Source organism: Monodon monoceros, unplaced genomic scaffold (assembly GCF_005190385.1).
Source record: "Monodon monoceros isolate NGI ecotype Baffin Bay Population unplaced genomic scaffold, NGI_Narwhal_1 Super_Scaffold_12, whole genome shotgun sequence".
Taxonomy (NCBI): domain Eukaryota; kingdom Metazoa; phylum Chordata; class Mammalia; order Artiodactyla; family Monodontidae; genus Monodon; species Monodon monoceros.
Window position 1 is genome coordinate 60,755,239 of NW_021703768.1, and position 17,421 is coordinate 60,772,659.

The window sequence follows — 17,421 nt, forward strand, 5'->3', positions numbered from 1 at the left end:
TGACAACATCAAGCATATAAAACCCAGACTTTGATTATTAAGCATTCGCAAACTTTGGGGAGCCTTAAAGCAGATGTGGTGGAGTTCTGTGAGACGGCATTATTTTAAGGGATTCTCTTTGAGGCTTCATCTCTGTAGGTGCTTGTTCACTCCCTTGGGAGAAGCAGATTTTTGTGCATTAGGACTGCTGTCTGAAAGCCTGTCTCTCCTTTCTGTATTTTGTAAGGACCAAAAAGCTGATCATTGATGTGATCCGGAACCAACCAGGGAGCACACTGTCAGAAATCTTAGAGACGCCAGCAAGTACAAAACAGGTAATTGGCCTTAGAGTGTAAAATTATAAGTACCTTTGATATGAGTTGATTTTGTTAACACATCTTTGTGCCAAATGTTTATCGTTACCTCAGAGAAACTGTATCTGACACGGTTTGGAAGTAAGGAATTCAACCGAGTTCAGCTATATGTAAAATCCATGGAATATCAATGTAATGAAATAGAAAAATGCAGCACTGAATTTATGCTGAATAATTTTGTCCTAGACTAGGAAGATAGTTCTGGGTCTTTCAAAGCCTCTGAATGTTCATTGTAAACTTTGAACAGTGAGTGTAGGAAACAAAGGAAAAGAAGAATGGACTACTTAAAAATGAAGACTGGGCTTCCCTGGTGGTGCAGTGGTTGAGAGTCCGCCTGCCGATGCAGGGGATATGGGTTCGTGCCCCGGTCCGGGAAGATCCCACATGCCGCGGAGCGGCTGGGTCCGTGAGCCATGGCCACTGAGCCCGCGCGTCCGGAGCCTGTGCTCCGCAACGGAAGAGGCCACAACAGTGAGAGGCCCGCGTACCGCAAAAAAGAAAAAAAAAAAAAGAAGACTGTATTCACTGCAGTGGATGGGCAAATAAGTCACTTAAGAGATCGTTCTGGTCGACAGGATACAGAAAAATACCTTTCATATTTTATGTTTTTGCTAACTTGAAGAAATGAAGAAATGTCCCACACATTAAAACTGTTTTCCAAATGCTTCGGAAGCAAACGTCTTGAGTCCATTAGGTCAGAGCACCATTATCCTGGTGTAAATAACTGAAGTTTATTAAACTTTAATAACAATCTTGCAATAATCCTTTTATCAGCATCCTTGAAAATGCATCATTATTCAGTTTGTTCTGAATTAATTTCAGTGATATTGCTTTAGTTTCGATAATTGCCACTCCCTAAACAAACGCTAACAAAATTATCTATTTAGTTACTCTTAGCTGGGCTACATGTAATTTCCTGAATCATTCTTAATTTAATTGGTTGCCAAGAAATCATTCTGTCACAGTTTTTAATAAAAGTATATATATATATATATATATATATAATGTCAAGTTATCTGATGTTTGTTAATGTGTGAATATTTTTAAACAAGGTGGGTAGAATATTTTACTGAGTATGAGAATTTTAATTCTTAATGAATATTTTATTTTTCCCCAAATGTAGCTTAATCACTAAGAGTGAAGACTTCCGAGATCAAGTATAGCTCTGTAACTCTAGGCACTTAGAAATATTTCTATGCCTTGATTTCCTCAACTGCAAAAAGGGAATAATAATAATAGTACCCAATTCAGGAATAACTCAGTTAAAACATGTTAAGTGGGTAGAATAATATCTGATACATATTAAGTTCTCAACAATATTGGCTGCTACTGTTACTGTTTACTGCTAACCTGGTTTACTGTTACTGTGTCCATAAAGTTGATCTGTCATTTATATTCTTAGACTTTGTCTACAGTGTCAATCAGTTGTCTGATTGTGACATGGGAAGATCACCAGTCTCTTGTTATTACTGGTTTTTTGAACAAACTATCCAAACTGTCTTGATTCATTTATTTGGAAACTTATTTCGTGCTGGAATACTCTTAATTTCCTTTGGTTCAAAGAAACCCTGCAGGTTTTTCAGAGTCGGAAGTTTGAGAATGATTCCCTTACCAGAACAAAGCCTTTACAGCTTATGAATCTCTGTAAATATGGCTGATGTTAGAGTTTAGTTCAGGGTTCTCATGGCCACGTTTTAATGGATAATCTAGTTTTAGTTTCCTCATCTGGACTATTGTATCCAAAACCGATATCTTTCCATCCAGAGAACTATAAAATATCAGTTATCCCTGATAATATGTCCATTACGAAGGTAACTTGTCATCTTAGCAATACCGTAGCTATTTAGAATTTCGCTCAAAGTAGGCCTGCCACCACTGCTATGTTTCTCGGAAAAACAAAGTAATTCCTTCCCAAAGACCTACTTCAAAACCCATGAAGAACGTATTGTAATTCTGTCTCTGGACCTTGGCTCGAGGACCTCTTTCATTTTGATATTAACTTGCCTTGTACAGCTTCTGAATCTGAGATTAGGGCATCAGAGATAAGTCAACATCTTGATATTCCCTTTCCAGGAGATAGATCATGCCGCAGACATGGTGAGCCGTGCAGTTTTAGATTCCAGGACTCCCGAAGACATGAAGCATAGCCAGTCTATGGTTGAAGATGCACAGCTGCCCCTTGAGCAGAAGAAGAGGAAGATCCAGAGGAATCTTCGGACATTGGAACAGACTGGACATGTGTCATCCAAAAATAAATACCAAGACATTCTCAATGAGATTGCCAAGGTTGTTGGAAAGAGTATTCTTTCTCCTTTGCTTAGCAGACGTGTTAATCATTGGTCACACACATGCTGGGACTCTGAGGTGACATGAGGAATTCATAGTTATATACATATGTTTCCTGTCCTCCTCAATATTACAGATTTTTTAAGGTTTCAGAGAAGTTGATGACTTTTCATAGAGAATAATCACAATTCCCCCAAGTCATTAGAAGAGTTGAAACACACCAGACATAAATGCTTAGGAAATGTAATAGACAAGTTTCATCTATTGCTTTAAACAATACCTACTAGTTTTAAAAGTGACACTTTTAGGAGAGTTCTCTCTTGAGTTGTTAGTTGTCATATAACCCAGTTGCCCATGGGACCTGCCACTGATATGGTACCTCTGTGTCCCTGAGAATTTTCCTCTAAGCAGTTTAGCCTGAATGCAGTTCAGACTTAAAAGTTAGTTTCTGTTTTCTCCTCCCGTATTTTGACAGTTGAGAAACTTCCTGAGAAAAGGATATCAAATTAGTGCAAGGAAACATCACAGGAAAAGGCTAGATCTGTTTGCCAAAGATAAGGAAGTATATATTTTGGGTTAAAAAAAATTTTTTTCATTCTTTTTATCCAAACATGCAAATTAAAATGGGTCTGGAGGTTAAGGACAGTTACATGATCAGAAAAAAAATAAATTTTCTTAACTTCTGGGAGGGAAATGCACTCAGCTTCATTCTTCCACGGAAAGTTATGGTCAGTCCTGGCAGTAGGCTTATTCCTCCCAGCCTGAGTGCCTCAAGGGAAGTAACGCTTTTTTCTATAGTTCTGGGGTGGAAAATATGTCTCTTAGGGAATGTGTAGTAGAGAAATAGATGCTTTTGTCTTGGAAAAAGCAAAAAGCTATCGTGAAGGCATCCCCCAAAATATTCTACTTAATGAAGAATTTTTACTCAAGAAGGATGTGTTTGTCTGTCTTTGGATTCCTAGAGGAATCTTTTTTAACTGTCCACAAAGGAAAAATAATATTAAACAAGCACCATTTTCTTAAATGAAACATTTTTTTAATTTACCAATTAGAATTACAAAAAAAAAGAACTGTGTGTATGTAAGTTTAAATATAACATATCTCTCGTAAGCTGTAAGCAGCTTGGTCAACTTTATGTTCTAGGAACTCTATTTAAATCCAAGTAATAGTTATCCATGTTGAATTTTTTCAATCAATCTTGAGACCCCAGTTGTTTTTGCAAATCTTGAGGAATATTTTTCAGATTAAAAAGTGTATTGTTTTTTTAATTTCTAAAATAGGGGATTCCCTGGCAGTCCAGTGGTTAGGACTCTGCACTTTCATTGCCAAGGGCCCAGGTTTGATCCCTGGTCGGGAAACTGAGATTCCCACAAGCCACATGGGGCGGCCAAAAAAAAAAAGAAAATGAATGTAATGATGAAATGTAACCCTTTTCAGGGTAAAGTATTCTTCAAAGTAGAATGTTCAAAATATTCTGAAGAAATTTTCTCCTGCTAAACTCTTCCTTGTGCCCTTTTAAAAACACTATTTCTCCTTATACAATTAATCTAAAATTGCTTCTCTGATTTTTCATCAACCTTAGCACCTCTCTTAAAATGAAATACAGACACTCCCAGTTCTAAAGTAAAAAGGGAACATTTTGGTGTTGAGAGTTTAAAATGAGGTGACTAAAATAAACTACAACAGTCACAAATAGTGATTTAGTACTAGATATTCTTCTTGTCCCAAATGGGCAGTATCATAAAGCAAACTCCTGCTTAAATCTCATACCGTGGCCTTTCCTTGTTATTTTAGGATATTCGAAATCAAAGAATCCATCGTCAGCTTCGAAAAGCTGAATTGGAAAAACTTCAACAGACCCTGAACGCACTTAACAAGAAGGCAGCATTTTATGAAGAGCAAATTAATTATTATGACACCTACATAAAGACTTGTTTAGACAACTTAAAAAGAAAGTAAGTTGAAATCATGTATTCTTTTGTAATGTCGTGATATATATGGGGTATCCATTCTTTTACAATCCTGGGCTGTCGGGTTGGGTGTGCTAGCAAACTTTTGCTTTATTATATAACCAAAAACTAGAATCTCAATTTTATGATTTGCCACTGTGAGCTAAGAAGTCAGGAGTGAATTTAGAAACATGTTACTTCTCTATTAACATTGGCATTAAAGTAGTTTACCCTGTTGTGTTTCAAACAAGTAGCTTTAAACACTTGGGGAAGCACTTTCATTATTCCTTCTTTTTTAGTCAAAGGTGTGTTTTAAACACTATTATTTAAAAAAAAAAAAAAAGCTACCCTTGGGGATGATAACAATAAACAGTTTTTATATACTTGGAAATGTTAGGTAGCACCAGGTATTTGCTATTGTACAGCACAGCTCACTGATTTTAAATTACTTACTGGTTTTTAAAAATTACTTACACAAAAGACAAAATTTGTCAGTTCTCTATTACCCATTAGCATACATATCATAGATTTTTTTTCACAATATAGCTACTTTTTTTTTTTTTTTTTTCTTTTTGCGGCACGCGGGCCTCTCACTCTTGGGGCCTCTCACTCTTGTGGCCTCTTCCGTTGCGGAGCACAGGCTCCGGACGCGCAGGCTCAACGGCCATGGCTCACGGGCCCAGCCGCTCCGCGGCATGTGGGATCTTCCCAGACCTGGGCACGAACCCGTGTCCCCTGCATCGGCAGGCGGACTCTCAACCACTGCGCCACCAGGGAAGCCCAATATAGCTACTTTTAATGAGTATTCTTTGCTCATAATTGCTCTTATCAACAGACTAAGGTCAATACTGATCAAATTTTAATTACCCATTTAAATACATAATTCAGTATTTTTATGTAACCCTTGTAGTCAAATTGACACTAGGAAATGGTGCTATATGGAAAAATCAATTGCATTAATCATAGATTCAGTGAAGGAATATAACCAAATTTAAATCTCATTTATCTGTGCCACACTAGTTCTGAATTTTAATTCATTTGCTTGCAGCCTGTAAATTACTTTTATGCTATTCCTGGGAGGAAAAAAGTTGGTAAAGCTAATATTTAGTAGAAATAAGCTTGTCAGGGGTTTTCTTTACGTATTTATTGCAACTACGACAAGGCATTTTACAACCTCTGCAGTCAGGTGAGCTAGATTGGGATTCTCGCTTACATTGTGTGATCTTGAACCAGTCCAGTGATCTCTGAAGCCTCAATTTTCTCATCTTTAAGAGAGAATTGGGAGTACCAGCCTTACAAGTGTTGTTATGAGAGCTAAATGAAATGATACAGAAAAAAAGGAATTTATTTCAGAACACTATGGCAAGGTTAATTTTGTAAATGTGAGGCAGCATTTAGAAAGCACTTGGAACAGGGATGGCCACGTACTATTTGTTAAATAAATTAAAGCACTCCTAGTGATACCTTTCTTTAGGAGTGTGTACGCAGTTTATGTTATGGCACCTAAGCTGCTTGTGAAATGACTTAATCGAGCCACATGGTTCAACATGCCTGAGACAGCAAAGTACAGGTTCTATGAAACATATTAGTCTGTAATTCAAACTTGAGTCGCATCGAAAATAGCTTTTCCTTAAACTGTTCAGTAGTGAGATTGCACTGCACCGGGAAGGTTGTCGCCGACTATCACACAATATAAAGTTGCCCAGGTTCCATGTAGTGGGGGCCAGGTGTGGACAGTGGTGTGCCCTCTGTGCTGGTTGTTGCGCTGCCTGGAACGTCTGAGTTTGCCATCTTCACGACGGATGGTCTGTTCTTATCTTGTCAGAAATACTCGGAGATCAATTAAACTTGATGGAAAAGGAGAACCCAAAGGGACAAAGCGAGTGAAGCCGGTGAGGTACACCGCAGCAAAGCTGCATGAGAAGGGTGTCCTCCTGGGCATAGACGATCTTCAGATAAACCAGTGAGTGGCACCGAAAATCTGCACAAAGCACACCGCCCTCTCATCCCTCCCATCAAATCTGACTCCCACTTCAGTTTCCTGTGGCCTTTGAAGAAGGCTTCACTTGGTCTGTCAGGGCTTCCCCTTGCTCACAGATGACAGGAGAGAACACGTGTATTGTAATCTCTAGTCTTCCCATAAGGCCTGGAGCATCTGATGCTGCTGGTCAGACTAAGTGCTGATCGAGTGATTGTGCTTCCCGTGGCTTAGCCAGTGTGTTGGGATTTGCCAGCCTCGCCTCTCCCTCCAAAAGAACTGAGTCATAGCAGTGAGAAAAGAAAAGCTGCCTTTTGGTCTAGCTCAGTGAGAGTTGTTTACAATTGCAAAACGGTACCCCTCCGACTTGAAAGCCACGGACGGTGTGCTGTTGCCTGGGTCAGAGCCACTCCAGCAGTGTGCTACTACTGTGTGTGTTTGAGGTGGAGGAGAAACCCTCCTCCGAGCCCCACACCAGGCACTAACGGGTTCGCCATTTTAAAAGGACCGTAAGTCCTGTGCTCCATCACTTCCTTTTCCATTGGAGGACGCCAGACTCACTGTGTGTGCTCCTCTGTAACTCCGGCTTCCTCCAAGGCCTGGCTTCTCTTGCATTTATCCCATCCAACCTTCTCTTGACGGAGATCAACTCAGAGAAAATGCTTCTTCCCCTTTGAAGTTGCTGTAAAACTAATCGTCTAAAATGCTCAACTGGCCTGTCAGCAGTAAAACTCAACATTTATAGTTCTGTGAATCTCATATAATTTCAACTGTATATTATGCTCTTTAAGAGCAAGGACAATATTTTGCATTTCTCTTGTAACAAAGCACCTACTTCAGTGCTCCGTGGGCTGCAGATCTCAACACGAGCCATATTTCCAGTGAGCCAAACTGGGGACTGATGGTGGGAGATTTGGGGTAACTTCCTTAGAATTTTCCCAGCAGGCTGTTCACTAGGAATGGTAACTTAGGGTCCATTAATTTGTTTCAGCTTTAAGCGTATATTTGCAGTTCCACATGTGTGAATGGTCCTTTCTTTACTAGGTTTAAAAATGTTACATTTGATATCTCATCTACTGAAGATGTGGGCATCTTTGATGTCAGATCAAAATTCCTGGGTGTTGAGATGGAAAAGGTGCAGCTCAATATTCAGGTAAGCTGGGATTCCTGCAGATTGGGGTGAGTTTTATAGTGGGGGTCCTTCTTGGCTTCCCTGGCTTGCATTCTTTTTTTTTTTTTTTTTTTAATTTTTTTTTTTTGGCTGCATTGGGTCTTCGTTGCTGCGCACTTTCTCTAGTTGCGGTGAGCGGGGGCTACTCTTCGTTGCAGTGCACGCGCTTCTCATTGCGGTGGCTTTTCTCGCTGAAAAGCATGGGCTCTAGGTGTGCAGGCTTCAGTAGTTGTGGCACGTGGGCTCAGTAGTTGTGGCTCGCAGGCTCTAGAGCGCAGGCTCAGTAGTTGTGGCTCACGAGGTTAGTTGCTCCGCGGCATTTGGCATCTTCCCGGACCAGGGCTCGAACCCATGTCCCCTGCATTGGCAGGCGGATTCTTAACCACTGTGCCACCAGGGAAGCCTCTGGCTTGCATTCTTCATGACAACAATGAAATTTAACGGGAGACCAATGCCAGCCTTATTTGCCAGTATTACTTTGTGTTGATGATTTTTTTAAAGCTATGATTTTCCAAATTATTGGAACTTAAACTGCTTTTAAATGGTAAACCATAGCAGTGAGTTTTTCTAAGCTATGTTTTCATTTTGAAGCTTAGAGAAAAGAATAATATATGTAAAAGTATTCAGAGCTATTAAGTAAAGGTTGGAAAGTTTCCTTTTCTTAGAAAATTGCATTTCTTCCTAAGATAGCATATACCCAGGATTGGAACTTTCTGGATCTCATTTCTCCTTCTTCCCTTTCTCCTTCCTAGAATTATTTTTGCATCAGTTTCTTAAATTTCTTTGTTAACTATTTGGGATCACAAGAAAGAAAGACATTGTGCAAAACCGATATCTGTAAATAGAAAAATGGTGTTTGCAGTCAGAATTACTGCTATTTTCTCATAAGAACCACATTTAAGCCAAATATACTTGAGCAGAAACAGAAAACAGTTAATGTGCCACCAAAAAAAAAGGAGGGAGAGTGCAAGTAAATGTTTATCTACTCCCAACTTAATTCTTGCACAGAATCAATTTAGAGCTGTGATTGAGTTTTCTTTTTTGATCTGATTGAGTTTTTAAATGGAAATAACACCTATTTACCTGGGCCCCCAACTACTTGTAAAACTGTTGCCAGGTATTCTGCATGTATCTACATGGAACATCATGATAAGCCACTGGGAATGGTGTAAGTTCCAGCCTCACTGCCTCCCTAGCCTGTTGCTGAGATCCGTGGAGTTGCACCTCCACCCCTAACCCATGGGATAAAATACCAGGGCCCTTCTTTTCTGTCTAGCATTCCTTATAAGCCTAAAAAGAAATGAGAGCTAAATGGGTTTTATAAAGACACTGAGATAATGGAGTAAATTAGAGTTAAGAGAGAAAATTGAAGATATTATGTAATTATGAAAAGTATACTTAACGGTATTATTTTCTTGTTTATTTTAAATGTCACTAAATGTATCCATCTAAAAATTTAACTGAAAGTCTTGAGTTACTCTGTGGAATACTTAGATAAATATGGGAAGAGAAAAGAGTGTGCTTGTGGTGATATGCCTTGGTTAGTGGTTCTTCTGTAGCAAAAACATATCATGTGATTGCCAAGAAGGAAATGATCCAAGCCCAATAAACATCAACTGAACAACAGATGAATCACAAGTGACCAGGAGACACCTGTTTAGAGAGGCCTCAGGAATTCCACAGGACTTCCTTTTAACACTATGCAAACACCAAGCTTCACTTGCTCCTTTGTTAAAAGTTTCATAGTAGGATTAGCTGTTCACACCATTCATTTAGACACACAATTGTAAACTGTTACTCCTTAGCTGTATGCAGGTGGCTATTATGCTCCAGATTTTTTTCAGTCATTGACATATCATCAGGACCAGCTACATAATTTGCAGGGCTCAGTGCAAAATGAAAATGCAGAGCCCCTTACTCAAAATTGGTGAGAATTTCAAGATGATGACAGCAGAGCATTAAACTAAGTGCAGGGCCCTTCTAATCATGGGACCATGCACAGGTCGGATGCCCACAGAGCCAGCCCTGCATATAATAGCTGTCAGACATAAAGTCACACTTATCTTTTCACACAATTTATGGCTTTCAGACAATTCTAATATGAAGCAAATTACCAAAGAGAAATGTGACGGCCCGGTCTTCAGTGGGAGTCAAGGACTTTGTTTCTAAGAGGACAAAAAGGGAGATTCCTTCTAATATTACGCTTCTAGGTTTTCTACAGGCCACTTTTTCCTCAGTTCCTAAAGATGATATCCTAATTATATCCTGTAGCCATATACATAACAGGAAGGTGTGAGTTACGTGAAGATGTTCTGCTTATATAAACAATGGCCAGTGTTTATGGAGGGCTGCAGTCTTGGTATTCTTCCTTTCCCAGATGAAGAACTGGGATTCAGAGAGCACGTTATGGAAGGGCCGCTGGAATCCAAACTCTTCATCTCTCTACACTGCTGCCTCTCTCACAGGATTCCAGTTGTTCCTGACCAGACAAGAGTGGCTTACAAAGTGTTTGCAGACTTCTTGATCTCATATGCCCAATAACACGCCTATGGGGTTGGCAGTGTCAGCCCCAATTTACACACAAGGAAACAGAACCTCAGAGAAGTTATATGATGTTGCAAGGTTGTAAGATAGCAAATAGTGGAGATAAGACTAAAATCTGGTCTTTCAACCGCAAGTACAATCAGAGTTCCTCTGTTCCCCATGGGGGGCCCAGCTAATTCCCCTCCATACATGATTCCTTCTCAATTTAACCATATTGGTTTCGTTCTTTTCCAAGAGTCTTTGACAGATGTTGCCTTTCCCAAAGGAAAAGTGAATCTCCACTACGCTTTAATAGGCAAAACCATTCTTGATGAAAGAACTTCACTTCCCTATGGAATTTCCATCCCAGAAGCATATCTAAATAATGGAGGGGTTTAGTTGAGTGCAGTTGGAGATAATTGAGAAAGTAGAGCAGAAAGCCGGCAAGAGCCCTTCCCTCAAAGAAGACTCCACCTTCTGCAGGTGGCCTTGCTTGTTATAGACACAAGGCATTATCATTGAGAAACAAGAAATTTCCAGAGCTACAAGCAGGAAAATGAGACCCGGGTACGAGTCTAGGGCAGTTCAGGAATATCTTCTATCTGGGAAAGCCCCCCTGTCCTGTGTTGTTGTAAAATGTTACTGCTTTAGTCTCATGCATTTGGCTGGTGTGAGCCAGTTATTAATTTATAAACGAAGGAAATTTTATTAATTTTTCTTTGTTTATACAGCAGCAATGAAACAGAATGATAAACTTACTTGAGAATGAGGAACAGAATACAGGAACAGAAGTAGTCTAGATCGGAACGAGTTGCTTTGTACAGTGGTCTCCAAATTTCACTCTCTCAGTTTTCCTCAGTAAATAGAGCATTTCTCCGTATTTCTCTATATTTATTTATTTATAAAGTATACATGCTCTTGGCACTTTACTCAAAATCTACTTTATAAAATACATAGAAAATGTACATGCTTAAGAAATGAAGAAAAAATAAAAATAGGAGTTTTAATATTCTTTTTCCTCCTCAATGAACTGTCTCACTTCACCTTAGAAAACCCTGGCTCTTCTAAAGGATATACCTCATCTTGCTGTAACATTTGTGTCTTGAGTTTTTCAATTATAATTAAACTTTTAATTCTATGTCTAATATTAACGGTAATGGTTTTCTCTCGTAAAGTCCTTATCAATTCTAAAACTCTGTTTTCTTTCATCGAGGTGAGTGATTCTCAAACTATGGCACCCAGACCAACAATATCATCATCCCTTGGGAACTTGTTAAAATGCAAGTTCTTGGGACCCACCCCAGAGATCCAGAATCAGAGATTCCTGGGGGTAGGACCCAGCAATCTGTTTTAACTGGCCTGTGTTTTTAAACCAGGTGATTCTAATGCACACTGAAGTGTAAGAATCCCCACCGAGGTCCTTAGGTCAACCGAATCTTATTGTTGTCAACAGTCTTCTAGAATGTGTTTTAAATGTGGGAAATGTCAAATTGGAGATGTGATTGATGTTCCTTACAATTTCAGGATTTACTTCAGATGCAGTATGAAGGAGTAGCTGTGATGAAAATGTTTGATAAGGTTAAAGTGAATGTAAACCTTCTCATATACCTGCTGAACAAGAAATTCTATGGGAAGTGAAGTGCCTGAAGAAATCTCATGGATTCTGTATCACCTGAATTAGGAAATGAATCTGTTTAGTATTTTTGTTTTTAAACATGATTGAAATCAGTGCTTATAAACGTGTGATTTTTCTTTTTTAAGACCAAAACCGTTCTGAAGAATGTACCCATGTGCCTTTTTGATAATCTGATACTGCAGTAGAATGATACACAAAATGAATTAACGTAAACACTGCCACATTATACTGTGGTGCAGGTACTCTGATTTAAAACTTTGGATATTCTGTGATTTGTTTTAAAGTAGGGAGAAAATAACTTTAGCTGATTAGGGACAAATGTGTAAACCTATTTTCCTATAAAAAAAATTTTTAAATGTCCCATTTGAATACTGTAAGTCTTCATAGATTTTTTTTTTGATCTGTGGAGAAATGGAACCTGAATTATTTGTAATGAATTATTTAGAGAGATACTTGGTTCTAAGCCCCACCTTCTGGGAGTTATTGATTTTAAAGAAAACTTTTGTGCAATTCAAAGTGAAGTTTTTATAAGTAATTGAAAGTGACAGTACAATAACACTTTCTGTATAAAAGTATATATTTTATGTGATTTATTCCTACTTAATGAAGTGCACTACTGCCTCATGGTAGAGACTCTTGGACCCAGAGCCTCTCAGTGACTAAGGAACAAGGTGGATAGAGATCATAGGCCTCACCCCACCTCCACCCCTCACAATTTATTTGAATATTTCAATTGTGCCTCTCAATGTTTTGTAATGCAATAAAATCAGTATCTGGATGGTTTTTAAATGTATTCTTTGAAAATTGTTTTATGTAAAATAAATATTACTGAATTACATTAATTTGACTTCTGTCTGAATAAATCCAAATCATTTAGTGGGTAGGAGAAGGTTCTTGGTGGGACTTTGGGGGAAAAGAAGTACAGTTGACCCTTGAACAAGATGGGTTTGATCTGTATGGGTCTACTTACACATGAATTTTTTTCAATAAATAACTGTAAAAAAACCATGAATTTCTTTTCCACATCTTTTTATTTTTGATATCTGGTGTTAATAATATGTATAACATCTACAGTGTTTTATATCATATAAGACAATATTAATGTAGGTACTGGCAGATTTGTTTTATAAACAGATCACATAAACTTACAGTATTGATAAATACAGTGCAGTACTGTAAATGTATTCTCCTTATGATTTTCTTAATAACCTTTTCTTTTCTCTAGCTTACTTTATTGTAAGAATACAGTACATAGTACATATAACATACAAAATATATGTTAAGAGTTTGTTATTGGTTAAGACTTTAGGTCAACAGTAGGCTATTAGTAGTTAAGTTTTAGGAGAGTCAAAAGTTAAATCAGGACTTCCCTGGTGGCGCAGTGGTTAAGAATCCGCCTGCCAGTGCAGGGGACACGGGTTCTAGCCCTGGTCCGGGAAGATCCCACATGCTGCAGAGCAACTAAGCCCGTGCTCTGCAGCAAGAGAAGCCACCGCAACGAGAAGCCTGCGCACCACAACGAAGAGTAGCCCCCGCTCGCCGCAACTAGAGAAAGCCCACACGCAGCAAGGAAGACCCAACACAGCCAAAAATAAATAAAAAAGAAATTCTTAAAAAAAAATGTTATACTCAGATTTTTGACTGTGTGTGTGGGGTGGCACTTCTAACCCTCACACTGTTTAAGGGTCAACATCTACAGCTGTGCCATTTAGGGTATAGTTTATGGGGAGGAAAAGTAATTTTCCCTCTACCCTTCTAAGTTCTTGGCTGAGACCTCCCCCCCCCATAATAAAAGACAGATTAACAGGAGGAAAAGAGAGGTTTAATGACGCATATACCTCCTATATACCTGGGAGACACACAGGAACTATCTGCCTAACTAGACCCTCACTTCCTGTGCTTTGCCTGCTCCCCAGATGGCCCAAGCCACCACCTTAAACACCATCTCCATCTAAAGGCAAAAGACGATGGGGGGAGCAGTTAGGGGAGGTAATCGGGCAAAGCAGAGTGAATGAGGGTATAGTTATGCAGATTTCAGCTTCTACCTTTTCCACTGATAAGAGTTGCTAGAGATTTAGTCACTCTTCCTTGTTCAGAGAAGGAAACACCCTTAACGAATGGAGAGTTCCCTTATAAATGTAAATGTCTTTTAAAAGACTGTAACTTTACTTGGTTTTCAGAGCTTCTCCTATATCTGCTGTTTTTCAAAAATAACCAGCTCAAAGTAATCCTTCTACCAGAGAGGCATATTGTGGGGATGGCACATTTTCCCCTTCAAGAGTGAGCTGCTGGGACCAAGAGATCCAAAACCCTGTGGCTGACACAAGGTAGAAGTTTGTTTTCTCAAAGGCAGGTGAGCAGTCCCACAAGTTACCAGGGATCCAAGCTGGCCAGTTGGCTCTGTCCTTGTCACTGATTCCTGGATGGCAGGAAGGGGGAAAGAAGTCCGGGGCAAGTCGTTTTGTTTCAAGCTCCATATGTTATTTCTGCTTACAGTCCTTTGGCCAAAACTTAGTTACATGGGGCTTCCCTGGTGGCGCAGTGGTTAAGAATCCATCTGCCAATGGGACACGGGTTCAAGCCCTGGTCCAGGAAGATCCCACATGCCGCGGAGCAACTAAGACCGTGTGCCACAACTGCTAAGCCTGCGCTCTAGAGCCCATGAGCCACAACTACTGAGCCCACGTGCCACAACTACTGAAGCCCGCACGCCTAGAGGCCGTTCTCCACAACAAGAGAAGCCACTGCAGTGAGAAGCCCACGCACCGCAAAGAAGAGTAGCCCCCACTCGCCACAGCTAGAGAAAGCCCACACATGGCAACGAAGACCCAACACAGCCAAAAATAAAATACATAAATTAAAAAAAAAAAAAACTTAGTTACATGGCCATGACTAGCTTCAAGATAGGCTGGGAAGTAAAGTTCCTAGCTAAGTCATGCGCCCAATTAAAACCCAGGGGTAGAGGGGGAGGTGGTTCTATTTGTAAAGAAAGGGAACAGTGATACCTGGGGACCAATCAGCTGTCTCTGCCACAACAGTAATCCAGACTCTCGGGCTGGACCCCCCTCACTCCAACACTTTGTATTCTGTTCATTCATTCAACAGGCTTTATTTTCCACGGAGGTTACCCAGTATTCAGAAACAGTTCGCTTGTGCTCATTTGGCACACTAAACTTGAAGGTAAGCCCGACAGAATTTGGAAAATTCAAATTTTAAAAGAGTAGAATCTGCTACTTTGATGATTGTTTCAGGCTTATACAGATTTTTGACAGAGGTAGATACCTTGAAACAGTGTTGTCTCAGCAGTTTGTAGATGTGTGTGTGTGCGTGTGTTTTTTTAATGGATTACCCTTACTACAGGCTTCTGTAAAAGGAATCAAATAAACATACAGTAAAGCTTCACCTTGAGAATAAACCTCCCTGTACCCTACAGCTAGCATTAGGTGAGGAACAGGAACTGGGAGGAGGTAGGAGTTACGTTAAGCTTCCTTCTTCGTGCTCTAGGAAAGACTTTTAGTGGAAATGTACAGGAAGAGCCAAAATTAGGGAAAGATGTTTGGAGATAAAAGCCAACCTTTCACAGCCTCTCAAAAAGGGGCTTGTCTTAAATTACCTTTACTGATACTTTGTCTTTTTTGTGGATTCTGTCTAGGGTCACTTTCTTTCAGACTGAAGAACTTTAGTATGTAAGATGGCTAACAATAAATTGTCTCAGTTTTTGTTTATCTGGAAGAAAAAGGGGGGGGCGGGGGGGGGCTCGTCTTAACTTACTCCAGCACTGAGTGACATGCTTGAGTGTTATTTTTATGGAGAAAGATCTTTCTATCATGCCAACATCCTCGAGGAAAGCTGTGAAATGTTTTCTCTCCGTTGACCCCCAAGATGAGGTTATTGTTGAAGATATTACCAACCGCTTCTTTTTTGAGATCTTTAAGGGACATGGATGAATGAGTGACCCAGAGAAGGAGGCATATTTTGGGGTGGCATATTCTGCTACCGTTCACCAGCTTCCTCTCCAGGGCTCGTAGCTTTTCTTACTCATAGGGAGAAGGGGAAAAACTGGTTTTGCTTTATAAAACACGGAGCAATTGAAACACTAACTTCATTTTTGCATAGCTGACTCCTGTACTTTGATGTATGTTTGATCATGTTTCCACTGTTACAAAAATGATTTTTGGTCTGGAACGCTGAGGGGGGTCCATGCTTGCCCCGAACTCCACTTTTTAGCACCTGGAACTTAAAAAGGCAAAAAAGACTTAACAGGGCTCTAACTACTCGCAAAGAATGTGCTCTAGTGATCTCCAAGACAGGGCAAGCCTTTGCATACTTTAATATTTTGTAAGTTTGTGATGAAGAAAGAGACCCAATCAGTGAGATCACTGTCTGACATGGCATACGTTAAAAAAAAAAAATTACAAGCCCAAAATGATCTCATTCTCGCTCTCCACCCACATCACAGCAAAGCAAGACTTGATTGCACTTTTAACCCCGCCCAGAAATGTGACCTTTAAAACAGTCAATCTTAAATTTCTGGATCAACACTATTGAGCTAATCTGTATGATAAAGACCGCTGCAGTACCCTTCCCCCAAAAGAAGATGGCCTGGCTTGAAACAAATCCTTTCTTTTCTTCTGCTTAGACCTTCTTTCCCCACCCTCCACCAGCCTATAAAAACCCCCTCAGTGTGCCTTTCTAGTTGTTACACAGGACGATGCCTGATTCTTACATCTTTCAATAAAGCCAATTAGATCTTCAAATTTACTCAACTGAATTTTGATTTTTAACACACATCTCCCTTATGTCACTGAAAGACCAGAACCATGATGTGTATGTTGGTGTATGTGTGTGTGGTCAGGCACTAATTAGAGGTGCTGTTCATGACGTAATTTTTACAACTTGGACTGTGGTTAGGTAGGGGTTTGTGGTACTCCTCAACATTCCAAGAGGCAAACCACAGAACTCTGAATGGTGGAAGTTGTCTCTATTTTGAGAAATTCTGGTGAGTACTGGGTGGTCTAACTGCTGATCAGCTTTTTGAAAAATCCATTGCCTCTATTACTGTAACCAAAACTTAGTAACAGGTTAAAATAGAGCCTTCTAAGTCATCCTCTAAGCTCCAGAGGACAGAGACTGTTACAGTCACTGCTGTATGTCCAGAGCCTGGCAGTGCCTTGAGAATGGTGGGGAGGTAGAAGCCCAGCATCGGATCCTGCCAGGGGGTTGAGAAGGAGAGAGACCGCCACCACCTCTCAGGAGTCCCAGTATGGCTTTTGGCCCTTGTATAAATGGGACAGTTACTGATTATCTCAGTTTAACAGTGCAAATGCTCTCTTCAAATAAAATAGCTCATACAGATTGTCTAGGTTGCCTCACTGTTGTTTCCTCAGAGTATAACATCTCTTAGCTAAAATATATTGGAAGGTGTGATGGTTAATTTTATGTGTCAACATGACCTGGCAAATGGATGCCCAGATAGCTAATAAGATACTATTTCTGAGTATATCTGTGAGGGTATTTCCAGAGTA

The 17,421-nt window shown here is 39.8% G+C and overlaps 1 protein-coding gene across 4 annotated transcripts in view; it reads left to right on the plus strand.

Moving 5' to 3' along the window:
- Positions 1–12,738, plus strand: part of IQGAP2 (IQ motif containing GTPase activating protein 2) — a 284,603-nt gene extending 271,865 nt beyond the window's left edge. For all 4 annotated transcript variants that reach the window (XM_029216538.1, XM_029216541.1, XM_029216540.1 and 1 more), the window contains 6 exons: positions 227–314; positions 2,427–2,639; positions 4,434–4,594; positions 6,414–6,551; positions 7,611–7,719; positions 11,785–12,738. In XM_029216538.1, coding sequence (XP_029072371.1) covers positions 227–314; positions 2,427–2,639; positions 4,434–4,594; positions 6,414–6,551; positions 7,611–7,719; positions 11,785–11,898 — 823 coding nt within the window. In that variant the 3' untranslated portion in view covers positions 11,899–12,738. The remainder of the gene's footprint in view (positions 1–226; positions 315–2,426; positions 2,640–4,433; positions 4,595–6,413; positions 6,552–7,610; positions 7,720–11,784) is intronic.
- Positions 12,739–17,421: the final 4,683 nt, after the last annotated feature.